Here is a 27138-nt window from a genome sequence, read left to right on the forward strand (position 1 = left end):
ATATGTAGTAGACTTCTGTCAGGTAGATTATCTGGTGTGCTCCAATTAGAAAAAAGTGCAATATAATACAAACACTTATTGCAACAAGACTAAGATTTGGTTGACAAGACTTCCAAGTAATTTCAGCATCTAAAGCAGTGAAGTGGAAATCATTAAACAGAATTCTGTTTTAAACAGAATTCTGCCCGAACTGGTATTAAGGGTTGATGCTACTCTGTATTTTGCTCATGAGCTTAAGACCACTCATGAATATCACCAAAAGCAAAATAGCTGGATGTCAGTGGTGGAAGTGGTAAGACAAAACAATCTTCCTTGGTTGGTTAATTGGTCCCCTGAAGAAGACGGGAGGAAAAAAAAAGAATGATGTTTTTACAGAGCCAAATACAGAGTTCCACATAAAAAAAATCAGGGAATGCAGGGCACTGGACTAAAATACAAGTCAGTATCTTGGATGGCAAGAATTTTTTTTCTCGCCATGAACTCCCAATGCATTACAGTTAAAGAAGCTAACACAAGCTATGGATTTATAGGCAGTACAGCACCAAGCAGCAACTTTCTGAACCTGAAAGGTGAATGTTAGTGTTGCATCTACTTCTTGAAAAAACGATTTTCAAAAACTGTAAAGGATTTGAACACTTTCCAAAAGGATCTTTGAGCCAACTTAGCTTATCAAAAGACAATCAAGTTGAGATGACTAGCATGAAATATCTTCATGACAAGAAAATAAGGTAATAAAGGACTATAACAGTGACATAATAAAGAGATACAGCAAGTCACAGATTAAAAGTGAAATGGTTTTAAGCATGACTGTATTCAACCATTGGGACCAATTATCAAGAAAAAATATATTGTCTTCAAAATAAGCCACCATCAAGATGAATCTGTGTTAGTCAGTAAGTCAGAGGCTCACTACCAGACAGAAAGCATTCCGAGATTAAATGATCAAATAATCTACTCCTGTCTTAAACACTGTGACATCACAGTAACTGCACTCGACTCAGTCAGTTGTGCATAAAATGGGTAACAATTTAGTGCACTCCACTCTGATTGTGATAGATGCACAGGGCCATATGGTGTATTTAGAAGCACATGCAACATTCAGGACATGTTTGAAAAACATCTTCCAAGCAGGAAAGCAGTTTAACCATTATTATATTGAAAGAACATTACTTTACAGGTAAGTCAGAAACCTCTATTTTGCTACATAGACTTTGCATGGCATGATTCTTCCTAAGAAATGCTGCTTCTCACATCACAATACATAAAATCCTTTTTCTCTCACCTCACTCTTTCAGAAAAGACTGGATATAGCATCTCATTTAAAGATCTTGCTATATTTGACTGCGTATCACCTCTACTCCTAATCAGCAAATGATATAAAGCCAAGAACTGTTCAAAGGTAACACACTTATATCCTTCCATGCATTACTAAGTCATTAAGATAAGTAGGAAGAAGATTAAAAATGTTCTTAAAACAGGAGAAACATGCATTCTAGAAAGCTACTTTTTCTGCAAAAATGTTTCCCATTCAACCTAAAACTTTATACTATGCCTAACGTATTTAATTTAAATCACTGTTTTAAGTCACTTAATAGTTTTATTGCAAGGAACAATTCACTTCCCTCTTTACCAAGATGCACATAGCTATAGTCCCTCTCCGATGTCAAGATGGCTGTTCACCTGTTCATGAATTGCTCTGTTCCTTAAATTAAACGGTAATCGACATTCTTTGCTTTTCTCCCTTTTCCTAAGTATTTTAGTCACCCTTATCTAAGAAGGAAACGTGTGCTACAATACTAGAAGAGACAGTTACATTGTAAACCCAGTCCTTCTCCCCACATATATTTGGGGAATTTTTGTGTCAATTCCATTATGTTGAACCTTGACAGTTTATGAGATTAAATAGAAACATAGTACTAACCTAGAATTCTGTAAATATTTAGACATAAATAAGAGACAGTGTCCACCATTACTTAATTTCTTAGCCTATGCTTATGGAACAAGCCCACTAACTTTGTTTTCATTTTTAAAAAATTATGTGTAGCATAAAGGTATGGCAACTACCTTTCCAAAGGAGATGACAGTTCTTAGTTTTTAAGATGATGTATTTTCATTCAACCTGTTAAGCCATCTGGGAAAATGTCCTGATTGTTTCTGCAATGGTTTATATTATCATTTGGTACTCTTGTAACTTTTGTTTATTGTGAACAATGTCAGCTTATTTTCATGGCTGAGTCACATTACAGTTATAAGGCGTTTCTTCCCCTTAGGGCTCTGCATGTAGGTTTACATATTTATGCATAATATGCAGCTGTAACTAGAATATGGAAAAAACTCTAAGAATTGCTGCTGGCAGCATGTCCTTTACAGAAGGTACAATAGAAAAGAATGGGAATAGGTTGACTTTCCAAAGAATTATTGTTCAAATACATTAAATATGAGACAATACTGAAGGTGAGAAATTAAAAAAAATAAAATAAAATTGGACACTTTACCACTTAGTTATTCAGATAAGTGATTGCTCTCTACCGTTGTTGGTGTATTGACTTTGGTTCCAGTATACTCAGCTGAAGCCTCTGTCAGTCCTCCTGAGGACTGACTTCTGTAAGCATGTTGGATAAAAGACTGGGAACACCTAAAAAGGCCGACTTTCCAGAACCATCAGAATTCATGAACAAATGAAAGTCATGGATGTGTCTCAAATCAAACATCCTCAGCTTGCTATACAGCTTTTCACCTCTCTCCTCATCTTTATGCCTGGAGGAATTAAACAAAATTAGTTACTTAAACTAAAACAGTTCTCTTGTTCTAGAACTGGTTTCATCATAAGAAAACTGGGATGGTTTCTATATCCAACTTGAGAAAAATCTCCATTATATATAGTTTACCTCAATCCCATGTAGCAGGTAAAAACACCACTACATTAAAGAGGTAAAACAACTTCAAAAAACTGAAAGGATGTGGCAATATTCAAGAAGTCCCTTGCAAATAAGTTACTGCTGATGTTTAAAGTAAAATTTAAACTCAATGCAGAACACTCAGTGATCCTAAGATCATGGAATATTAACATTTATTTCCAGATAAGTTGTAGTGGATAAGAAGCTAAATGTACTTTCAAACAAGGAGTCTGAAAGCACCAAGTATTTTAAAGAGCTGCTTTAGGTCAAGCACATCCTAGTACAGTAACTCTACTCCTTTTCCAGTGGAAGTATCCATTGACTTTATGAGAATACAGAATCAAGTTCCCTCAATTAACTTCATTTTCAATGTACTTTTTATACGAGTTAGGTTTCAGTCATACACGCAATTTAATACTACAATGGAACAACGAGAATTTATTTCCTACTGTCATCTATCCTCAGAAAGTGCAATTCATACTCCCAAGCTATAAACATATGGCTTCTGAACTATAAGTGCTGCCACATACTAGCTGTTAATGAGAGGGTAGATCCCCCACTTCTTCAGGAAAAAAAGAGAACACAACCCATGAATGATCTTTTTGGCTGACATCCTAGTTACATGCAATGTGTGTATTAGCTATTTTAAAGACAGGGGATGCACCACACGCAAAAACAGTAGCAGGTGTAACACTAAAACTGTCTTTATACTGAAATGATTTATCAGTGGTAAGGAAACAGAAAAGAAAGGTGTAATATTCTAAAGTTAATTTTATACTAGGGTAATTTTCTTTCCAGCAGCTGAAAAAATAAAAATCTGAAGTGTCAGTACTACTAAACAGAGGCTGACAAGTTCAATTAATTGTAGCCAATATATTATATTAAAAACACTGCACTACTTTTTATAATTAGTAGGATATAAAATATTTGGAAACCAGGTATTTTAAATTGTTTTTAGAATTATAGTTGTAAACATGTTTATTTTTCCCCTAAAATAGCTGAAGTTATTTCTGATTTCATAACTGAAATTTCTCTAGTCTCTCTTCTTTGCATTTTGTATAGAATCACTTTCAAGTTGCATTAATTTATCTGTGTATCCCCTTTATACAGACTCTTTCACACAGAAAAAGGGCACAAAATAAGCCCCAGGCAGCAAAGTTGTTGAGGAATTAAAGCTAAAATGGTAAGACCATCAGAAATATCTTGCTCTAAAATGCTTTTCACATTTGGTGTTAGAAAAGAACTAGTTTTCAAGTCAAGTGGACTTATCTTTCAAATGAGCCTTATCTTTAAGAATGTTGTACCTTCCATTTAGTATGATAGATACAAAGGCTTCTTCAAATCTGTTACTCCATGAAGATTAAGATACACAATAAACTTATAAAGTATGTTATGGATAATTTGAAATAAAAAAATTCTAAAGGGTAAGAAGGTCCATAAAAAAAAGATAACAGAAAAGGTGTTAGTTTAAGTTCAGGAGTGATTTATTTTCATGAACCCTCCATGATCTAGATGCTTGAAAGAGATGGAAAAAAAGCTTAAAAAGGTAACAGACAAAGGTGCTGTTCAGAAACATTAAAGGAAGTCAGAAAATTATGCTGGGTTAAGATTTTTTTGTGACAGCTTTGCTCACAGAAGCAAGGAAGATAAGCATCAGTCAGATGCCTGAAAGTGCTGTTGTGACTACGAACTTACAGGAATTGATTGACTCTGGTATCGTGCTGGAGGAGTTGTAAGGCCCATAAAGGAAGGTTGATGCGAACTCATCTGTCACGGTGCGGTGAAAACTGGTTTGGCTGCTCAGGTTGTTGCCACTACTGCTGTTTCTGTTGTATAAGTTGTTGTTCAGTTCATGGTTATTTCTGTGAGGCAGCTGCAAGCTGCCATTCAAGTGGCTGGAGATTTGGCTTACAGAAAAACCTGTCCTAGAGGATGGTGATGTCATTTTGCTCTCATCATCATCTGAAGCAGCATACAGGTTCCCTAGAGAACTGGCTAGTCTGGAGTTTATGGAAACGCTGAATGGAAAACACATGCGGGGAAAAAAAAATATATATATACACACAAGGTATGTACAGGTATATACAAAAAAACAACAGACAATTCAGAACACATTAGGTGAATAACACAGACCATTCTGAAATAATTTGTGTTTGCACACAGGTTCATCTTCTAGCTCTCAAATAATGAAAACCAGAATTCTTTGTCAGGAGTTCCCAAACTTTGTTTATTCAAGCACTACCATGGCCAGCTTTCACCTCTGTCAAACCATATGCACATGCAGGAGATTGTGTTAAAAGGTTTAGGCAGTGGCTGATCTACATTGAAGTACTTTGTGTACGTGTAACAGCTTAAGAACTCCTCTTCTGTCTCTTGAAATCTGTAATGTGATACAAGTCTTCAAGTAACCAAGAAGTAATATGATAAAATTTGAGAATAAAAATAGGGTGTCCTGAAATATCTATTTAAATTAGTTATTTTCTTCAAGTAAATATTTGTGCCCAGAAGTTATTAAAACGATAATTAAAAATTATAAATCATTCTATTTTTAATTTAACATCCATAATTACTTCCTACAATATTAATATTGGAATTAAATAGCAATAAATCAAGGGTTCATAAAAATTATATTAATTACCACTCAGTATTCTTCTGAGATTAATAGTATATAGACGTGGGAATACTTGCAAAACTTCTATAAACTCAGATGAGTAAAAAAAAAAACCACAAAACAAAAAAACCCAAACAACAACAACCTGAGCAACGTAATACTGTTTCTGACTTGATATAATCCCACCAAAACTCTCATACCAGTAGTATAGGTTTTGGGGTTTGTTTGTTTTTTAAATCTGCAGGCAACTAAAGTTTGGCTAATGGAACAGCTAATCACTTTGTAAGTAAATTTAAGCCTTCTTACACCCAAGAACAGCAAGCGCTTCATAGATTGCATATGTGCTGAAAACCATTGTAGTATACAGTAAGTATTTGTACCAAAATGAGAAGAAGAAAAAACCTTTTAAGGTTAGAGCCCGAGGATGTGGGAATCCTGCTTATTCTTTCTGCAGATGGTGAATTAACTGCCATCACTTTGGAGGCCTTCAGAGGAGAAGTGGATCCTTCTGTGCTACCTGAAGTATTCAGTCTGAAAGGAGTGCAGAGTTTTAGTGAGAAGCAAGATTTTTGTAATTGAAATATACATCTCAGAAACACATACAGTCTTTCAATACATAGACTGGTATTTTAAAACGTAGGAATTCTCAAGTCTGAGTATTGAGAACTCAACAGCAAAAACTCCGTTTGCGTGTTTTCAAATATCTTTAAAAAAAAAAAGATTTCAAATATCCCACTCCCAAGTTTTTCCCCTGCTGTACCACATTATACAGTTATAGGCTACTTTTCACCTTGATAATTTGTGAAGGCTAAGTGTCCATTTTGTATCAAACTTTGTAAATTTGATTATAAATTTTAAATATAGTAAATTTGAGAAAGAATATTTTTTGTGCTTATGAAGCAAGTACAAGTAGAAAAAACCAACACTGTAGCTTTCATGAGAACATCATCATCATTTCCAAATGACAGCAAGAACATTTTTACAAAGTTGCATAGAACATACAGGTCATTCTAGGGTGGTACTCTTAATGACCAAAGTCTTCATATTTTGATAATGAGCTGTAAGTACGGACTACTCAAAAATGTTAGCATTACAGTTGTCCATATTAGTTTATTAAAAACTAATAAACAAATAGCCTCACAGTAGTATGAAATCCTCTCCATCCTTAGACCAGAGGATATTATCATGATCAGCTCTTAAAAGATGAAAAGACCTTGGGTACAAGCTACAAGCACAGAAGGAATGACATTGAGCAGAAATAGCTTTAACTCCACACCAAGAAACGGTAGACAGACATCTCCAAGGTTAGACATCTACCGTAATCCATCTCAAAAATCCAGGTTGTCACAAAACTGAAGATAATGTGTTCTTTTCAATATTAATGTTTCATAATGACAGATATTTCGTCTTACATGTTGTATTTTAGATGCCACAGGAAAAAGGATGCAATGGTTACAAAAACAAAAGACTCAATTCTGCCATTCCTAAAACTCTTAAAATTAAGTCAATTTTCATTCTACGTTTTATTTTCTTTTGGGGGGCACTGTCAGTAGTGATTTGAGATTAGTACAGGTCATAAATGTAATAAACATTTAGAAAATCAGAAGAAACTATTGGCTTTATTGGCTCCATAGAAAGTTCTGAACAAAGCATGCAGTAAAGTGTACAGTGAGGACCCTGTATTAAAATATGGAAAGGTACTAAAACTCAATATTTATCTGGTACATCTTCTAAAAAAAGTGTACTGATTGTATCCACTAAACAATACCTCTAGTTCATCTACTAAAACACACAGGACAAAAATTGTGATACACTGGCAATATGTAGCCAATTTACGTTTTTGAGACAAGTATTTAATTTTACAGAGATAAAGTGGTTATGAGTTAACTAGTCATCCTTCATTGTGTAACAGCATAGATATTAGAAAACGTGACTGAGGAAATTACTTGTATGTGCTAATTATTTATTAGAAGAATTTAAGGTGTCCCTGAAGTAGAACTGTACCCCTCTGCTATTAGATTTTTTTTTTTTTACCCCCTATTTGCAGGTGTTTAGAAAAATTTGTTACCTGCCACTTCTCAGAAGTCTGAAATTGCTAATCAATTGATGTGATAAGTATAATTCAAAACACTGAAAATTTAAGACCTGAGTGGTATATGTTTAGAACTATAATTTTAACGTTAATACCTGAAAGGTTGTGATATTGACCTGGTGTGCAGTTTCATGTCTTGCAGCCTAAAGAAACCAAAGCAGCAATGTTTATCAAAGGATAAAAAGCCTTTCCCCTCCCCCAAAGCATACTTGCACATCTCATACTGGCTTTAAAGTACAAGACTAACAAGAGTTAAGAATTATTGACAATCATTATTTTAATTTACAGTTAAACAACAGGGAGGTACTTTTTATTTTAAAAAAGGTTTATTTTCAAACTTCACATTTTTACTGGTTTGAAAAATTCAAAATTTATATAAGGAGTAAAGAAAAGTAATTATAGAAAGATAACTAAGTTCATTGAAGAATATTTTGTTTGAGATGTAAGTTTTAAAATGCTAGATATAAATTTGAAGGTTTTAAAATATTTTTTTACTTTGTCTTTTACTGCTACATAATAAGTAGGTATCCTGAACAGGGAGACAGAGAAAAAAAAAAAAGAAATTAATAAACCAAATCTGCAACTAAAAGATATGTACCTAGAGAAATTTCCACCAGAGAAGGTGGTACAACTAGTACCACTGCCTTAAACAAGGCCATGTACTTGCCATAAAGATCTGATAGCACAGACTGAATTTAAAACTGCAAATAACCTCAGAATTAATTAATTACCTCAGAGCTCCAGTTGTAGCAGAACATTGCCGTCTCCGACTTTTTAAGGCATTAAGCTTATCTCCCTGCGTCATGCCATTCTGAGTTTCCACACCTGCTTTGTCTTCGAAATCATTCTGGGAAACACAAAGTATGCAAGCAAAGAAATATATCAAATCCTTAGGAGTAGTGTAGTTTCAAAGTATTGAACATCTCCTTCACAAAGATTATAACTTAAAAGGCTAATCGACAGTCTTCTGCATACATGGGGCACTACTCTGCATAGTTCCAGTAAATTAAACGTGTCACTGTACAAACGCACATTCACAGAGGCTTTTTGCAGAATCGGACCTCAAAGTCAGTTCTAATGCCAGTATTTATTTACTTCAAATAAGTCTGTTTTTATAGAACTTAAACTCCAACTCCTTCCTCCATAACTATTTTTGAAGTTATCATCAATGTGGAACGGAAGCAGTAACACACAATTTTGTGATATGCACAAGATGAGGAAGAAATTTAGATAAAGTTTTGTGTCCTGCAGGAGGAGCTAAAAATCAACTGTCCTAAATTACTAAATAAAAAAAAAAAGTTCTCATGACGTCTAGAAAAATCCAGTTTTGAAAAAAATTTCCCTATGAGAACTTAATAAGGAATACAGGATGAACAGATTTCAGTTTTATCCTACTTCTTCTAGCTTTAGAAAATATTATAAACTTTAAGAAATATTAGAAGTGTATGCCAACACTGTTTAAATGCCTATTTATAATTTCTGACTGATCTCAAAATAGACTTTTCTAAGACCCAAGTATTAAGTAGAGGCAGTATCTTAAGCAGCAGAGAAACATGAAAGTTACATGAAGCAAGAAGAGAACTGCCTTTTTTTTATATTGCCAAAAAAAAAAAAATGCTTCATTTGACCTCAGATCAAGTATTTGTTTGTATTACTGCAGTTCCTATTGTGCCTAAGTGACCTCACTGCTCTGCATCAAACAGAACAATAGTTTCTGCCATTAACCAAGATGAAAGATTGACAGAAGTAGTAATACAATAGAAGTTAATCAAATGATATTCAAGTGTTGAATTATAGGAAAACATAAATATTTTAGCTAGATTTAATTGAAGATTACATGCTAGGCTATTGTTACCTATCATTCATCCTCAATGCTGATAAATTTTGTTTCTCTGTCTTTACCTGCCGAACAGTTATTGCATGTAGCTGTTCTGTCCTCTGATTCTTAGACTTTATGCATTTTGGGGGCTGGGAACATTACTTTGTTTTGAGCTTCTAGAGAGCCTAGTATAAAGAGGTCTTGAAATATAACCAAATATCCAAAAAGATAGAGAGATAAGTTAAATGTTTTAAAAACTGAATGTTAAACAGCTTTAATGACATCTGTAAAAAGCTGAAATATACATATTACCAAGAGGGTTACAGTAGAAAAGAGCAGCACTGTCAATTTATATTGTGAATCTGTACATAACCTGCTACACAGTATACAGGTAGTTGAGTTACCTGCAAGTAAGTTGCCTTGAATACTGGAATCAGTAAAGTTGTAGTAGTAGCTCAGATTCAAAAACATTACTTTTACCCATATGGCTATGTGCCAGATGTTTTCATTAGGCATACAAGATCATTGCTACACAGTGTTATATTCTTCAGTTAGTAATCTAGATATTTAACTTTACATATTTGAAGCCACAAACTGAACTTCCAAAAGGGAAATAGTACCTTTACAGAAATGCATTCAAGGTGCTCTTCCAGATTATGATAGTTATTAGTATAAATTAAAATAATCATCTATCATGTGATCTATCTGAAGAAGGTGCCCACTACATCCCTGGTCTTTTACATCAAGTAAAGGATTCCGTTAGCAACATAAAAGCTCTTTAGTTATACAGAGCTAAGACAGGATTAATCAAATGCATAGTTCCCTCTAAACTGCTTCTCACAGATACTGTAGGAAACCACAGTTTAAGATTTTTACTAGCCCAGAAGCAGAAGTATGTTAACTTTAGTTCACACTCCATACCTATGCTTCCAATAAATAACTGTAAGGTTATTTATTACAGTGTAATAAATTTATCACAGTGTAATATTACCTATAAGGTTATTTGTTACACTTACCCTAAATATGCACATCACAGCAGTAATCCATAACACTGTGATAAAGGGATGGACATCTATACACTCATGCATTATTAGCTATAAACTTGGAATAAATAGATTTCCAGGAGGAAAACTGATTTTTTTTTTCCTCCGTTCTCCAATAAACAAATGAAAACCCTGAAAGAATGACTTGAAATAATGCAAACCTTTTGAAGTTTGCAAAAAGACCTATAAGTTTTAAATACAACCTAAGCTTTTTTCTGTTTTGTTTTTTTTTTTAAGTGGAGATTTGTTCTAATTATGACCTATAAAAAAAGTTTAGCTGTGAAAAAGCAATATAGTACTAATACAAGCCTAAAAAAAAAAAATCTAAAAATTATCTATAGCTAGTTATTAGATGATCAGCTCCATCTCTGCTTGTTTGAAATTTATCCTACAAACTCTTACCTCCCTGTATTGATCCAAGTCTCGTACTTTATTCAAGCTGTCACTGATTGAAATATCATTCAAGCCACAAAGAACTCTGTTAATGTTTCCATCAACTACTCGTTGTTTCTGCTTTGATCGGATGAGATCTCCCTCCAACCATAACATTGCTTGCTTCCTTTAGGATAGGATACAAAAACAAATCAATTCATATCAACAAATATGCATACACATAAAAAACAATATGAAAACATGCTACTCTTACAGATTTGAATCTTCTGAACATCTTCATCTGGAAAAAAAAATTCGTATGTCTATCACAAAAAAAAAAAATCATAATTTTCAATGGTTAAAAACAACCACACCCCAACCCCCCCCCAAAATCACCAAACAAGTCTGTAGCCATCACAGAAATATTACAGGTACTAAAATTTCATTTTACAAAATCCTACTGGGAAAAGAGATTAACTTAAACAGGTATTTGCAATGGTATTCTAAAGGCTTTTAAAACACAACTTAAAAATTCATATAAAGTAATGCTTTTATATACATAATGTGTAGAATAAATGATGACACAGCACTTTCCAACTTCTTATTAGCTTAAGTTTTGTGTATAGAGATATTGTCCAGTAAAACTACAGCTGACCTCCACAGTGGAAGTGGTCATAGTCATGTAAAGTTGAATCACTTTTCAGAAAATGAAAGATTATATCCTTCAGACAGGTGGTAAAAAAAAAAAAAAATAATGTAATTGCTATAATGTGCATGGGCTAAGCAGGCTTTTGTTGATGAGATTGCATCATTCCTCAATAAGGAAGTTTGCTGGGTAGGTACCTGTCATGTTAGTTCCATCCAAGAACTGAGACCCTTTTACATATTATTGTAACAAATTTAAATTCCTATACTGAACAGAGAAAAAAAGAATGAGGAATTAAATCAGAATATACTTTCACTAGAAGCTTTTCTTTGTTTGAAAACAAAATATTACGGCAAAGCTTAAGAGCCAAGCCTAAACTTGCTCAATAATAAATGGGAAAGGTAAGCACTTCCAGAAAAATTTCACTACATTCCAAGAAAACATCAAGAGAAGGCAGAAAGAGGGAATGGGAGGAGAGGGAGCACCACTTATTCCACCTAACAGAAGTAGCCTAGAAAACATGCCTGAATTTAAATACCTTTGAAATCTTTCAAGATTAATTGCATTCACAGTAACAAACTGGTTTGATACATACTTGGATGGGAGGGTGTCTACAAAAAAAAAAAACTTACTCAAACCTCCCTTAATAAACCTTCAAGAACATAAGAGATGAAGCTTTGAACTCCCACCCTTCATAGATGTCAAAGTTGCAAGATTCTACCTTTTTGTCAGATGCAACTTTGCAGCCCTGAGGGCAAGATATTTTATATTAGAATGATGCAACTGATGTTAGCTCCTTCTTTCTCAATCCCATTTTGACACTACTGGTGACATTGCTTGAATTTTGTCTGATTGTCAAAACAGGTATCTATTGCTATTAGGACAACAGAAAATTCTTACTGAACAATACTACACCTCTTAGCTGTGAATAATGTACGTATGAATGAAAAAAATCTGAAGGATCTTTGCCTATCTATAAAATCAAACCAAGTATTTATACACCACTGCAGAAAAGACATGGGCCCTGTTTTTCCTATCTTTCAAGTAAACAGCACTTACTAATCACACTACCTACTACCTTTCTCTCTTAATTTTGCTCTATTGTGGAAGTTATTTTTAAGAGTGCATCATCCAAGCATCAGCATGGTGTGGAGAATTTTAATCTGCCTTCACTGAGCACTTGTGGTTTGTGAAAGTTTGTGATTCACAGTATTTTGAATAATGGTGGGCCACCTCTCAAATAAAGGAGCGCCCATTCAGTTGCACTGGAAAATAAATAGGAATCCTCCCTCATTCATGCTCAATTTCTCTTATGAATTACAGTAATACTACTCCTTTCTCTCTGATATCCTATGGATTTTAAGATGCAAGGTCAGTGCATGTTTTCCTATATTTACACAGTATCTAGCAGAGCTGTTGCATTCTTTTTTCCAAAAAGAGACAAATTTGTGGTGGATTTTCTCAAAATGTTTTTTCTCGTAACAGTGAAAATGCCTCCAACTAAATATCATCGTGGTATCAACTCAAAAATATCAGCATAACCACTATAATAGTAAATGCACAATGTAGAAAAACTATGAAATTAAACTTAATGTCTACATCACTGAAGCCAGTGCAATTTTGTCATTCATTTCCAGTCAGGATGAAACCTTGAATCACCCATTCAAAATCATCTGTACATGAAATGTTCACAACCCAAAGTACACAGTCAATTTTGAGGAGGAGCTGCATTAAAACCATACATTTGTTTTGCTAACGACTCCACGTTATTAGCTCCAAATCAGAAACGCTTCATACATTATGCTAGGAAACTGACAGAGATCATAAGTTGTCCACCACGTACTTATTTAATCTTTAGTTACAAGAAAGAAAAAAATGTATTATACTATTGTAAGATTCATTTTAAGTGTCATCATAGGCTATATATAAAGTTTATCCTTTCTATGTTAATATTTTAATAAATCCTTATTGTTGATTTAATCTTTTGTCCACATCTGGACTTTACACTTCCAACACATTTGTCTTTAACTCCTAAATCCCCCAGAACACAAACATGCAGAGTTTTGAGACCCTCTACCCCTTAAGGTGACAAAATGCATAGCATTCCAGAGCAGATGATTGCTACTGAGTAAGTTTGATTTCAATCCCAAAGTAACTAACCTTAAATATATTGTAACAGGCAGTAATATATGACGTCAGTAGACAGAAAGTAGATCCTATAAATAGTGCAAGATGGATAAGGATGTAGAGAAGCAGTTGATTCTTAGTAGCAAAGAAGGTATACATACTCTTCCAAGAAGTGTTGCTGGGGTCCTATAATAGAGCCTGGTCGACATATTCTTATCCAAGCAATCGCTTCAGCATGTGTGAACTTGTAGTGCTTCATTATGTAACAGGCAATCAGTGTTCCGGTTCTCCCCAGACCAGCTACAGAAACACAAATATCAACATTCACATACGAAGTCATGAGCATTTCATAATTATCAAATTAAAGTATAGGATATGAGAAGGCTTCTTTGCAATGTTATTCACCACCTTAATATCTGAAGAAAGAATTTCTGATTCAGTATCCCATTTATCACATAACTGGATTTCAATGTTGTAGATGTAAGAACAAATATATCATACTTACAAAAAGTTAACAGTGTTTAAGAAAGCATGCAACAGTGATCACTCTTGGCACTTGTACAATTCTACTTCAAACTTTTTTTTTTAAAAAAAAGCCTGATATTTTAAAAAAAGCCGTGACCAAGCTGGATACAACTTCATATTTATAAAACCAGTAAAACACAAAATCAAAGTACCTTTGAGAGGCCAACACACATACTTGACAAATCAAGGTTCAAATACATGCAAATACAACACAACAGATAGCATGTGTCTTCTCAGCCAGTGGCTTTTTTTTTTTTGAATCAGTTTTGTTGTGAAACCAATCTATAAAACTATTCACTATCTGTATAAACAGCAATTAATGTTGACCAGCATATACTTTTATATATCAATAGCTTAAAAAATAATTTAACCCATTGCCCCCCAAATCACAAACTAATCCTGGTTTTAAGGGGAGAATAGAGAGACAGAAAAATTGGCGCTTACTATCAGACAAATCTCTAACTATAGAGTAAGAATTAATCTCTTTCTAGCCTTATCTACTAGTAAAGTGGCTCCCCGTTTACACCTTATTTTCCTGCAAATACAGTATTTGCAATTTACAGTCTCATGGTGGCCAGCTATTGTTTATGCACCAACAACTACCTGAATGGAAACTCTCTAAGCAGCCAGACATCCTTGCTGACAATTCTATACACAACTACAAGCTCTTTACATTTAACCAATAACTAAATCTTGCTGTGACTTTTTGGAAAGTTAAGATGACTCAGGTAAAAGTTCACATATAGTGAGATTCCATAACTGTATACTGGAAGACTAGCTCTGAAGAGTCATTTAAAGAGGGGAAGTATTGTTAGAGACAGAGTTTTGGGCTTGGGTTTTTGTTTTTGTTTTTTTTAAAATGCAAAAGGAATGCAACATGCAAATAGATAACCGAGAGCTGTACTATACTAAACATACATCTGAATAAGAAAATGGTCTCTGAAAATTGCAGGTAACATCTACCAGCTGCATATATCACTAAGACTTCAGTTCTCTTCTCGAAATTCCTGCTAATGTACAAACTTCCCAGAGCAACCCTTTGCATTAAACCATTCTGTAACTTCCGGCACAAGCAATTTCTAGTGTGGAAGCTGTGCTTGGAATATTTCTGCAATAAGAGTACAAAAAGCTCCAGACAATACATTAACTCTGAGTTAACTGTTGATTTAACTTTGTATAGGCTTCTTTAGAAGGGTGTAAAAAACCTAAAAAGAATGAGATTGTTGGTTTGCTTATTAAATGGTCAGGCAAAGACCAAAAATACTTCAGTTTAGCAAGTGCATATCTAAGTCACTAGAAAAGTATATTGTATTCCTCTAGCAACTAAGCCTGGAGAACAATAATCTACTCCTGCTAATCAATAATTTCTACTCTCATTTAGTCAATTAGCAGATGTCCAGCTTACTAATGCCAGAATTTCTGGGTTCTAGCCACAGTAACAACTTGTTAGCAAATAAACTTATTTATCTTTGATATGCATGTTTATTGTTCATGGAAAAATTATGAATGAATAGCACTATTCTTGTTTCAGATCAGCAAGACATTTGTCTCCACAATGTCCTTACACAACTCTAAACATAAATCAAGCCGAACCCTTCAAAGCCTTTGTTAATCGTTCTTGACTAAGCATGTTTTGTGTATTTTCTGGCTGATTTGCTGAAATAGGCTGGTTTGAAATGCTGGCACCACAATAACTCACGTTAACTTGAAATGTGGAAGTCATGCTCCACACAAAAATGTAGAACAGTCCAAAAGCACAAAGAAAACCTTTCAGTCTTTTGCATTTCCTAGCCAATTATCATAATGCTGTGAAAGCATAATGTAAAAGAGAAATCTCCATCAACTAAAACTCACGCTTTCAAGTGATATTAAGAAAAAAACAGAACAATGAACAACAGATTGTCAGTTACTGTAAGTACTAGTGTAGGATGAAAGAACTTAATATGCACATGAAAATAAGAAATATTTGTCATATATTTAGTCAAGTATCATAAAGCAATATTACTTTCACAACCAGAAAGTGTTATTTTTAAAATGCTTTATTTCTGGAATAAACTCTATGGATTTATACTTATTTGGAACTTCAATCTGAGAAATAAATAAGTGCACATACCTTTACAATGTACAGCAATAGCACCGTCAGCATTTTCACAGATGTTCAGGAACCTCTGAACTATACTGTCGCTTGGTGTGCTTCCATCTATGAAGAACAGGTCATAATGCTCAAAACCAGCATCAGTAAAGCGTTTTGCCTCATAAATTTTTTTGTTCAGTCTTATGATTGATGTGACATTATGTTTCTTGAAATAGGGAAAATAGGCTTCAGGTGCATGAAGAGGATAACCTATAAAAAATAAAGCAACAATCATTTAATGTCACAGATGAAGTTCAAAGTCCTACTAATCAAAATTGCCCCCAAAGCCTTTTTTGAATGATAAACATGCTAATATTGAAAATGCTTTAATATTTTATTCAGCATAAACATGTTAAGTGATATAAAAAATTGTCCACAAATGCTCATGAAGACCACTATAATTTAAAAAAGGATCTGAAAAAAAAAAATTAAAGCACGGCATATGTGAAACACTGTACTGTCTCCTGTTTAGCCCATTCCTCTCTACAAGTAGAGTTTTATATATAAAGCTAGGCACATATATGAATTCAGCATTTCAGAACAGCTGTTTATCTACAGTCAAGCTGCAGGATCAAAGAATAAGAACATGCTTTAAGAGGAAACACTGTGTTTATGAGGAAAATAGATTGGTAATCTACACTATGGACAAGAGGAACAGTCAAGGGATAAACTGTAGTACCAGAAATATTCTTGCTCCACTGTGAAGAAAAAAAACCTTTAGTGCCTTGATTCAGTTCAGAGACAAAAGGATCCTCTAGATGAAGACGGGAGGGTGGGGAGGGAGATCAAAGATGAACCACACCACAACTGCTTAGGACACTTCCACCAAATGTTCTCTGTCACCGAGGGTGTGAGGGAGTGTGTGCACATGCACACATGTCTATAGGATGTATGTATGTAAAATGTAGTTTATTCTTTTCCATTAACAATTAAGTCTTATAAACAAAACACAGGAACAACATAGCTACCACAAAAATTAGAAGGTATGTCATTGACCAAATTCACTGGTTTATCTCCAGAATTTTTATTCCTGTTCAAATAAAGTCCAAAAGCTTCCTCACAAAACATGGGTCATTTCCACAAGTCATATATGCATTAGTAAATGCAATTAGAGTCACAACATAAGGAGAAAAATGTAGCTTTGTACTGTGTACTCACACTCACCTCGGTGAGGCTTATTTGTAGCGTCGTAACTGGATTTTAAGCATTAGTGTTAATTTAGTAATTTTCAGTTATATACATGTTAAAAATAAGAACACAGGTTTTCCAAATTCCAATTTAAGTAATTTTTGAAAAAATTCTGCAAGAAGGGACTGTAACAACGATTGGGGAAGAAACCCAAACCAACCTAAGTATTTTCTCCCTGGATTTTGTTTAACCTTTAGGAAACATGCTCACATAAAAAAAGTGACATGGCACAAAGAATAAGGTGAAATTCAGCAAAAATCTGATTGTAGTTTTTAAATGACCGATTTTCCTTTTAGATGGACCTAATCTCTACTTTCCCTCTGTCAGTCAAGTTTCTCTTTTTTTATTCCATTGGAATCACATAGGCTCTTCCCATTATCCCAAGAATATTCAGTAGTAAAGGCAAACTTCTTTTTAAAGTCTTTCCTGGCCTTTGTTACAAAAGTCTTAATACAGTCTCCTTTACTTTATGCAACTCACCTTTAATTCTGCATACTTACCATATCAGGTGTCAGGTTCCAGGAGGAAAAGTAAGGGACCTGAATTTCTCAGGCACTTTGTCCCTGAATGAAAGTCACTGACTGTAGAAGAATTGGAATTCTTCTGGCAAACAAGAATTCCAAAACCTTTAGAATTATGTTCTATGATCGCATATAAGATGTTCACTGTATGATTATTTCTGAAGATGAAAATTAATCTATAAACCTCTATTATCTTCTGCTTATTTGCTGTGACTGTTTAACATGCTAGAAAAAATAAGATCATAGAAGAGCATTAAAATATACACCATACCATTTTCAAGTCTGCTTTTTGGGTGTGGTCCACTAAATGCTAAAAATTTTCCTGGAACAATCCAGTTGAAGTCACCATTTTCCACTCGCTATAAAAATTTCAGAAGAGAAAGAGCATTTTAGTATCTGTACATACACAGTTAAAAAAATTACTCGATATTTTATTTTACTTTTTACTATGTTTTTGTTTTGTTATGTAAAACAAAACACTTCAACTGGAATTAGCTAGCTTACCTACATGGGACAAACTAACTAACCATAAGCTGCTTCTCAGAAATCTCTTAATAAAATGAAATGCAAAAAATTTTGCTGAAGTTTTCCAATAAAAGCAGAGATCCTATAGCTGAGATATTTCTCCCTTAGAGAGTTCAGCGTTTTAAGACACCTACTTATAACAACACTGACAAACACCAATATTCTTGTATGTTTTAATCAAAGAATATGGAAAAATGCTTCCCTGTAAGGCACTGGCTAAAAAACCCAATTCAGAGAAAAGAAATTAAAAACCAATTAGCCTTCAAAAACAATTATCCTTTCTCTGTAAAAACTGAAATTTACATATTGGCATAAGCTCTGATGAGCCAGTAATCATAGAAGCAAAGTATAAATCAAATAAAAAGACTAAAATAAAAGAAACTTTCAAACTGTGAAGTCTTGCATTTCTTGCTCACTCTTAAATGAAAACTTCAAAAGGCTCTGCAAATTCTGTCAGTGCCAAAACTGGAAGCTTCTTTGGAAATACATAACTAAAGTTCAAAACTGCCTTCTTTTTTGTTTTTTAATTGAAGAGTGCTCATTCATAATTTGGCAATGCAGTTATTCTCACCATGACTTTTAAGGACACAGCACTCAGTTCAACTGCATTATTAAGCTTGTGTTTTTAGCTCTCAGCTCATCAAAACATCCTAATGAGTGAAAGGTTCTGATAACGGACGTTGCTGTAGTCAATTCACCAAGTGTTTGCTTAGCTAAGCCCATTAGGCTTGCTCCAAATGTCTTCACACAGTGAAAACTCCTGTAAGTTAACAAGGTTGCATAAGGACTAGTGAACCAATCTTACTGCCAAGTCAGGACCCCTCGCCCCCCCAGATTTGTATCACAGACTGCAATCACAACATTGTAGCACCTCTACCCCCTTTAAGGAAGAAGTCCTGTTCAATAAATTAAAAGTATTTTTATATTTGTATTACCAGTTTTATTTGTGAATTAAGTAGTTCTTTATAGTTACATGGGTTATTGTGAATAATTTCAATTTTAACCAATCTGAACTACAGATATATATGTATATGTGTGTATATATACACTGAACACTATGTGCAAACAACATTATTATTAAAAAAAGAGAACTTCAGTATTTTACATCTAGTCCAACAAAAGGGGAATTAACTGCCTTGATAATGTAGTAAGAGGAAAGAACTATAAACATAAAATAGAATTTCCTTTAGCCTGCTCCCTTTAAGTCTTATGCAACTTTTCTCCACATAACTACACATTTGAAGACCTAACATAGCAAAAACCTGGAACATTTAAAGTTTTAGAAAATAGCACAGGACGTATCTAAACATACAAAGCTGACCACAATGCGTAAAATAATGGAAGACATACCAAAAAAAGGACAAAAAAATTAAAGATGATTCCAAGTTCTTGCTTCTTAAAATCAGACAGTGGGCAGCATACTGTAAACATCATTCACACATACACACATTTCACAAACTAAAATAATGTTAAGCGTTAAACAAGATAATGGGATAGCTGTAGTCAATTATTTTAATACTTTTTTCAGGCAGATTAATACCTACTATATATACAGATTCCTAAGAATTCCCAATCATCGTTCTGTACTCTATGTACACAATCATCATCTTCCTTTTTGAATATAGAGTAAGCAAAAAAGCAGCAATTTCATACTGTATATTTTAGTTACTGTTCATTTAATTTCAGTAATTCAGCAAAGGCTATTTCTCAATCTAATCATTATGCAACATTACAGTATACAGAAATCCTTCTACAAATGCTTTTAAGTTTTGTGAATAGCTATATATTATAGTGTGCCTATTGTGGTCAACATCTACTGTACAGATTTGTGTTGTAAATTAAGTTTTTCCACTGTTTATTCCTTTCCTGACTTCATGCTCTTTCTTGAACATTTATGAAGCATTTCCTATAGCTGTATGTATTTCAGATATGTACTGAGTCACGCATATCTTCTTGCTTGTAAAACAAAATAGTTATGTATCAAATGTTAGAGACTTAAGAAAAGCAATTATCCCTAAAACTTGTTTGATATTAGAAATATTCAACTTAAGATGATAAATTTTAAAATGGACATTTTCAGACTAAGCAAATTTATTCTCATTATTTCCAAGTTTTCTGAAAATTGCAATAGTGGGGCTGGTGGGAAGAATACTGGCTACAATAAGGTAACACAACTCTAAAAAGAGAGTTTAATATATATTCAAATGTTTACGACACCTCTAGTTTATATATCTTTCTCCTTAACCAATGCAATTGCAGGAACTTCAGGGAGTTCCAAAGACAAGGTCCAATACAACTACATGGTTGTCACTGACCAGTAAAAACCCTTTCCCTTCCTTTGAGTGTGGGAAATGGTAGACAAAGATCATGCAGCTATTCTGGACCAGATGTACATACACCTGTGCCTGTGATTTCCTCTGTACACAGCCCAGTTCACAGGTGCAGCATGGGCATACTTTAAAGGTTCTCTGCAGCAATATAGCTTGAGATAACTGTCTACTACTAGCAGATAAAAGTGTGTATGTTACAGAACAAAGTCCTAGAAGCATCTGGAGTCATCCAGAGTATCTATTCATAAGCTGTAAGAAGGCTGGCAAAACAACCAGTGACACCGATTAGCTTTCTGAGACTGCACTGGGGAAATATTTTGGATGTATTTTCATTACTGGAATCCCCATATATTGCATCCTTACTAAAAAAAGCTCAAAAAGTGCTTAATCTATGTAGCTATAAAAAAGTTATTATATATCATATATTTATCATATATCATCTTCTGGACGAAGGGATCAAGTGCACCCTCAGTAAGTTTGCAGACGACACCAAGTTGTGCGGGAGTGTTGATCTGCTTGAGGGGAGGAAGGCTCTGCAGAGGGACCTGGACAGGCTGGATCGATGGGCCAAGGTCAATTGTATGAGGTTTAACAAGGCCAAGTGCCGGGTCCTGCACTTGGGTCACAACACACCCATGCAACGCTACAGGCTTGGGGAAGAGTGGCTGGAAAGCTGCCTGGCAGAGAAGGACCTGGGAGTGCTGGTCGATAGCCGCCTGAGTATGAGCCAGCAGTGTGCCCAGGTGGCCAAGAAAGCCAATGGCATCCTGGCTTGTATCAAAAATAGCGTGGCCAGCAGGTCTAGGGGAGTGATCGTGCCTCTGTACTTGGCCCTAGTGAGGCTGCACCTCGAATACTGTGTTCAGTTTTGGGCCCCTCACTACAAGAGAGACATTGAGGTGCTGGAGCATGTCCAGAGAAGGGCAACAAAGCTGGTGAAGGGTCTAGAGCACAAGTCTTACAAGAAGCGGCTGAGGGAAGTGGGGTTGTTTAGTCTGGAGAAAAGGAGGCTGAGGGGAGACCTTATTGCTCTCTACAACTGCCTAAAAGGAGGTTGTAGAGAGGTGGGGGTCGGTCTCTTCTCCCAGGTAACAAGCCATAGGACAAGAGGAAATGGCCTCAAGTTGGGCCAGGGGAGGTTTAGACTGGACATTAGGAAATTTTACTTCACTGAAAGGGTTATCAAGCATTGGAACAGGCTGCCCAGGGAAGTGGTTGAGTCACCATCCCTGGAGGTATTTAAAAGACATTTGGATGAGGTGCTTAGGGACATGGTGTAGTGGTGGTCTTGGTAGTGTTAGGTTTACGGTTGGACTCGATGATCTTAAAGGTCTTTTCCAACCTATACGATTCTGTGATATTTGGGACTAATAGCATCTCAAGAAGCAGCTTGACAAGTCTTGAAAGAAAACATAAATTCTGTGGGTCAGCTGAGAGACCTTGCATCATATCCTGGGGGAAGGTTGGGAAAGCATGAAAGAGGTCCCAGAAGCCAGAAAGGCTACGAGAAAACAGTAGACTTATGTGATGCACTGAAATTGTAAGGATATTCATCCTGCATGTTTTTCACATAGAGCATACAGGTTTGGATGTACATACCTTACATATGAACACTGGGTTTTACTTGAACTAAAATGTGTTTCCAGTACATTTTAGGTTGTGGGATACTGTTTATTCTAACTTATTTTAGGTAAACCAAACACATTCAACTCATTATTAAATGTACAAACCTCATAGTGTTCATATTCATCCACATCAAATGTCTTAAAGTCAAAAAATCCATGCTGCAAGGCCTAAAAGGCAACAAAGTGTCAGTTTATTCTGAAATATTATATATAATCTCATTTTATAATACTGTTTTTGAGAATCAAAACTAAAACACTAGATGTTTGTGCTTTTGGCTTATTGAAGCCTCTATGCTAAGACAACATTACATTTTGCACAGATTCACAACACAGACAACAAAAACTCCAACATCACTAAAGCATGTCAGGCTCATTATTTCCCCTTCAAAGACATTACAATGGGACATAAGGTTGTTGCATATCACTTAAATCATAAAATTGATTCTCTCCACCCCACTATGTATGTTTTTTCTGTAAGGCAGATGACAAATTAAAAAGCAATTCCCTTTTTGTCATACACTCATTCAGTGATTTCTATGCTGAATACATTTTCACGCAGTTTGACATAACAAAAAAATAGAACATTAAGAGTTTATTGATTTTCTATACTTAATATGATACTCTGATTTTATCACCATAATACTCAGGCAAAATGGCATATACAGAATACAGTACTGTGTATAACCTGTATTTTATTATTTATTTTTAATACACATTTCACTGAGAATGAAGTTCACTTCTATCAGACAGTACGTTAGACTACGTTAGGCAGTATTTATTACAGGATTGAAAGAAGTCAAGTTTTGTATTTGATTACTGTACTATTATTAAATATGTCAATTTTGCACCAAAGATTTGTGTATAATACCATATTAAAAACAATTCTGTGAATAAGGAATTCATAGCCCAAATTTCTTCCAAGGAATAAGTGGAAGACAGTCCTGCAGCATATATTTATACTGAATCTACTACATTCTGAGAAGTATAGATATTACACAACATTCTGGGATTAAGGTGTGATAAAAAAAACACACCACAGATCTACAATTTAAAAAACAATAATAATCAGTCCACCATTATTTGCTACATATAGAGCACCTTTTTTAAGGCAAAACAAAAACACTTATTATAGACAACATAGGCTCAATGACTGGACCTGTCATGAAACCTAAGATACCGAGAGGTTTGTCTGAACAGCTGATTTTGAAAAATGTATTTCATTTAAGCATGGTTGTCTGGCTGTGCTCCAGAATTTCTAGCCCCCCTGAATTACATGTATATGGTTTATGTGCATGCAAACACCAAATTTACCCAGGTAGACTAAGATTTTATTTTAGATTAAGGCATACAGTTTCTGCTCAAAGCATTTTTACCTCTGTAGGTGAACTGGATGAAAATTCTGTGATAAATTTTATGGGAACAAGAGAGGAAAAACTGATTCTCAAAGTCCTTTTGATGTGTTTGTTGCAGATAAATTACAGTGACTGCACTGACTGCTTCACAGAGCTTCAGGATCTGTAGAATGCCACACAAATTAGAGTCTTGCTGTTAACTGACAGCTCCTTTCCCACCCCCACAGAACTAAAAATATTAAGCTTCATCTCTTTTTTCAATTTTTAAGAAACATTTGTTTTGCCATACTTTTAAGAATTACAAATAGTCTATAAGTGTCTGTACAGAACTGTTCATATAGCCTGCTCCCTTCATCAAGATCACTGGGAAATGATGAACTAAATTTAATCTTTGCTTATAGTATGAAATATATACTATAACACAAGGTTGCCAATTGGAGCTTAACATTCCCCAGGACAAGGACTGTTGAAAGTGACACATCAAAACACCAGTAAGATACATTAGTTTTCATTCTTTTTAAACAATTCTGAAAAGATTAGTGTCAAACACTGAACCAAGTGTTTTGGAGGAAAGTTGGGGCCAAGTACATGCAAAAACTGCTCAGATTAAATCATAGTATACCTAGTGTCTGTCTCACTTGACTTTATCAACCTATGTTATTCCCTATAACCTATGGTTATAAATGATCTATTAGCAGATCTAGTGCGCTGCCTTGCACTGTTAAGAACTGCCCCCAGCCAGGCCTGGTGCATTTGCACATAGCAATTAATAAGGTGAAGTTCAGAAAGCTGTGAAAGGCCAGGCCAGCCAGGTAAAAGCTTAACCTTCTTCCATTGTCACTAGTCAAACACAGTCCTCAGTACCTTAGGCTTCATGACAGCACACTACTCATTCACACACATTTTGCTTTGAAAATAGATTTTCTAATGTATTTTAACAGTATTTTCCTTCACATTTTAAAAGTCAATTTAAATCTGTTTTGCTAAGAAAAAGTGTTATTACCTTATTTATTCCCTGTAAACAGTCCAAGATCGTAAGATTGTACGTGCAGTTCCCAAATGAAGCATCCCTATAGATTTAATACAAATGAATTTAAGATACACAGAATTATTTTAAGAACTCAGGGAAAGGTAGCACACAACAGAGTATATTCAAGTTATTCAATCCCCTCTGAGAAATCTGAATTAAAGTTCGAACAAGACATCTTTTTAGAAGCTTGTTCATGCTAAAGCACTCCCCTAACAAAGATGTAGCTCAGTGTAAATGCAGTTAGATACTGCAAATTATTTTAAGTGCATGTTTTACATCATCTAACTACATGCCCTTTAGCAAATTATTTATGCTGTCCTGGAACAGGAAGCTTTGCATCTTCTCTCAATTGTGTAAGGAGTGGCAAATAAAGCAAAACTTGCTCTAACCATTATTCAAGTCTTAATTGAGTTATACCAACAAGGAAAGGCAAATAGACTACTAGTGTGGATTTCATTTACAGGATCTCATTTTGATGGCTGCTTACAGATGTGATTAAAAATTATCCAGATATAATTAAAATTAATTGACCTCAGTTCTGCCATTATGAAAATAACAATTTCTCTTTAAAAGGTGACAGGATACCCCAAAGCAAAACATATTCAAGTAGTAAGAGACACCAACATAAAAATAAATAACACCACCAAAAAATAACAGCAACAACTGTATTGTGCAAAAAAGAAAAAGTACTTTTCAAAGTCTGCTTCAGACCAGTTTGCATGTTAACAAAATTCTGCCTGGGCAGATTATTTCCTAATCACTCATTAAAGAAATCTTTTATAGTCTTGCTCTAAGCTATCTTATCCAGAATGCTAAGAACTGCAATTTATCAGATAGCAAAATTTTAGGTTTCAGCCAGATACATCTGTAATTGATTCAAAAATTCAGTCTTTCATTGAAAACTTTCCTTTTTTGATAGTCTACCTGCTATAAGTAGTATGAAATTTGTTATATTGATATGCTCCTTCAATCCCAAGTACTTTCAGAGTAGAATATTCTTACCCATTCTTTAAAAGCAGAATAAGTATAGCAGTTTTGAGCAAGCAGTGTTCATAGAAAGTGTATTTAAGAAAATTAAAAGCTACAATTTTGGTAGTGTCATACTACAGGCAGGCTACTCTAGAAAAGCTTTCAAGTTATTAGATTATTAAAAAATACTTAGCCACAATGTTTTCGAATGGGAACTTTAAAGTGTGAATAAACCTTCAACATCCAAATACAACAAAGTTTTTCAAAATGAAAAGCCATAAAGTATTTTCTTTACATTAGATAAGCAGAACATACCAAAGCTGTAAAATATAAACTTTACAGACAATACATTTTTGAGAGGGGGAAGTTGGATAACAGATCGTGTTAGCACAAAAGCATTTTAGCAAACAAAAAGGTCTTCCGAGCAAAAATTCTTAAGGCCCCAATGGGAACACATACATCGCAGAAAATCTTTAAGAGCTGTAACAGTTTTCCGCAGGGGCTGACAGAAACAACAAAACCTAAAACAATGCAAACCACAAAATTAACTATTTAGAGAAATATGAATTGAAGATATGATTGTAGCAGACATTCTATATTACATGTTATTTTGCTGTAACAAGAATACAAATTTTTTTTTATCTATATGCATATAACTACTTCTTCAACTGATAAGGCATCTAATACTGCAGTACATAAAAACAATACTGGGAAAAAAAGCTACATAATCTCTAATCCATTAAGAAGCAGTGCTATGAGTGAGAGAGAGAAGGGAGAGGGAGGGAGGACATTGAACTTCAACTCGATGTACCAGATAAGCCTGCCACATTTCCAGGTGTACAGTATTCTTAGCTACAGTTCCCATGGACAGCTATTACCAGTGGAGTGCACATGGATGCTGGCGGCTAACATCTATTGCCTACATCATCTGTGCCTCAAAATGTCTCATTTCTGTTCCTGTGCACCTAACCATTAAAGTAGGTGTACTCTGACTGGAGAAAACAGCTCTGCTGACACTTGCCATCCACACACGATGAAATAATAGAAAGACTGAAAGCCAGAAAAATTCCAAATAGGCAAAGTTTTGGAATGAACAAATAAAAAGCTGTTTAAACCTAATCCCAAATTCTCAGAAATTCAAAGAATAGCAGTATTCTGATTTTTTTTTTAAAGAAATGCAACACACTGAGTTAACATCTGAAAAACTCACACCCCCATCGATCTTTTGCGGCAGAATGTGATAATGTAAGGAAACCATAAACAAACACTAGATATGAATGACAGTACAGCATGATAGTGACATAACACTTGGAAGCAGTGGCTTAATATTAC

At 34.6% G+C, this 27138-nt stretch overlaps 1 protein-coding gene across 4 annotated transcripts in view; it reads right to left on the bottom strand.

Moving 5' to 3' along the window:
- Positions 1–2616: 2616 nt before the first annotated feature.
- CDC14A (cell division cycle 14A) overlaps positions 2617–27138 on the bottom strand; it is a 59956-nt gene continuing 35434 nt past the window's right edge. For 2 of the 4 annotated variants that reach the window (XM_072867033.1, XM_072867035.1), the window contains exons 6-16: positions 24811–24877; positions 22561–22623; positions 18247–18334; positions 16246–16476; positions 13769–13907; positions 10865–11021; positions 8332–8447; positions 7696–7743; positions 5911–6039; positions 4593–4915; positions 2618–2757 (exon numbers count right to left, since the gene is read on the bottom strand). In XM_072867033.1, coding sequence (XP_072723134.1) covers positions 2714–2757; positions 4593–4915; positions 5911–6039; positions 7696–7743; positions 8332–8447; positions 10865–11021; positions 13769–13907; positions 16246–16476; positions 18247–18334; positions 22561–22623; positions 24811–24877 — 1405 coding nt within the window. In that variant the 3' untranslated portion in view covers positions 2618–2713. Of the gene's footprint in view, positions 2758–4592; positions 4916–5888; positions 6040–7695; positions 7744–8331; positions 8448–10864; positions 11022–13768; positions 13908–16245; positions 16477–18246; positions 18335–22560; positions 22624–24810; positions 24878–27138 lie in introns of those variants that run through there. The other 2 variants (XM_072867032.1, XM_072867034.1) reach the window with 2 other exon arrangements.

The sequence above is a fragment of the Ciconia boyciana genome, chromosome 7 (genome assembly GCF_034638445.1).
Source record: "Ciconia boyciana chromosome 7, ASM3463844v1, whole genome shotgun sequence".
NCBI lineage: Eukaryota > Metazoa > Chordata > Aves > Ciconiiformes > Ciconiidae > Ciconia > Ciconia boyciana.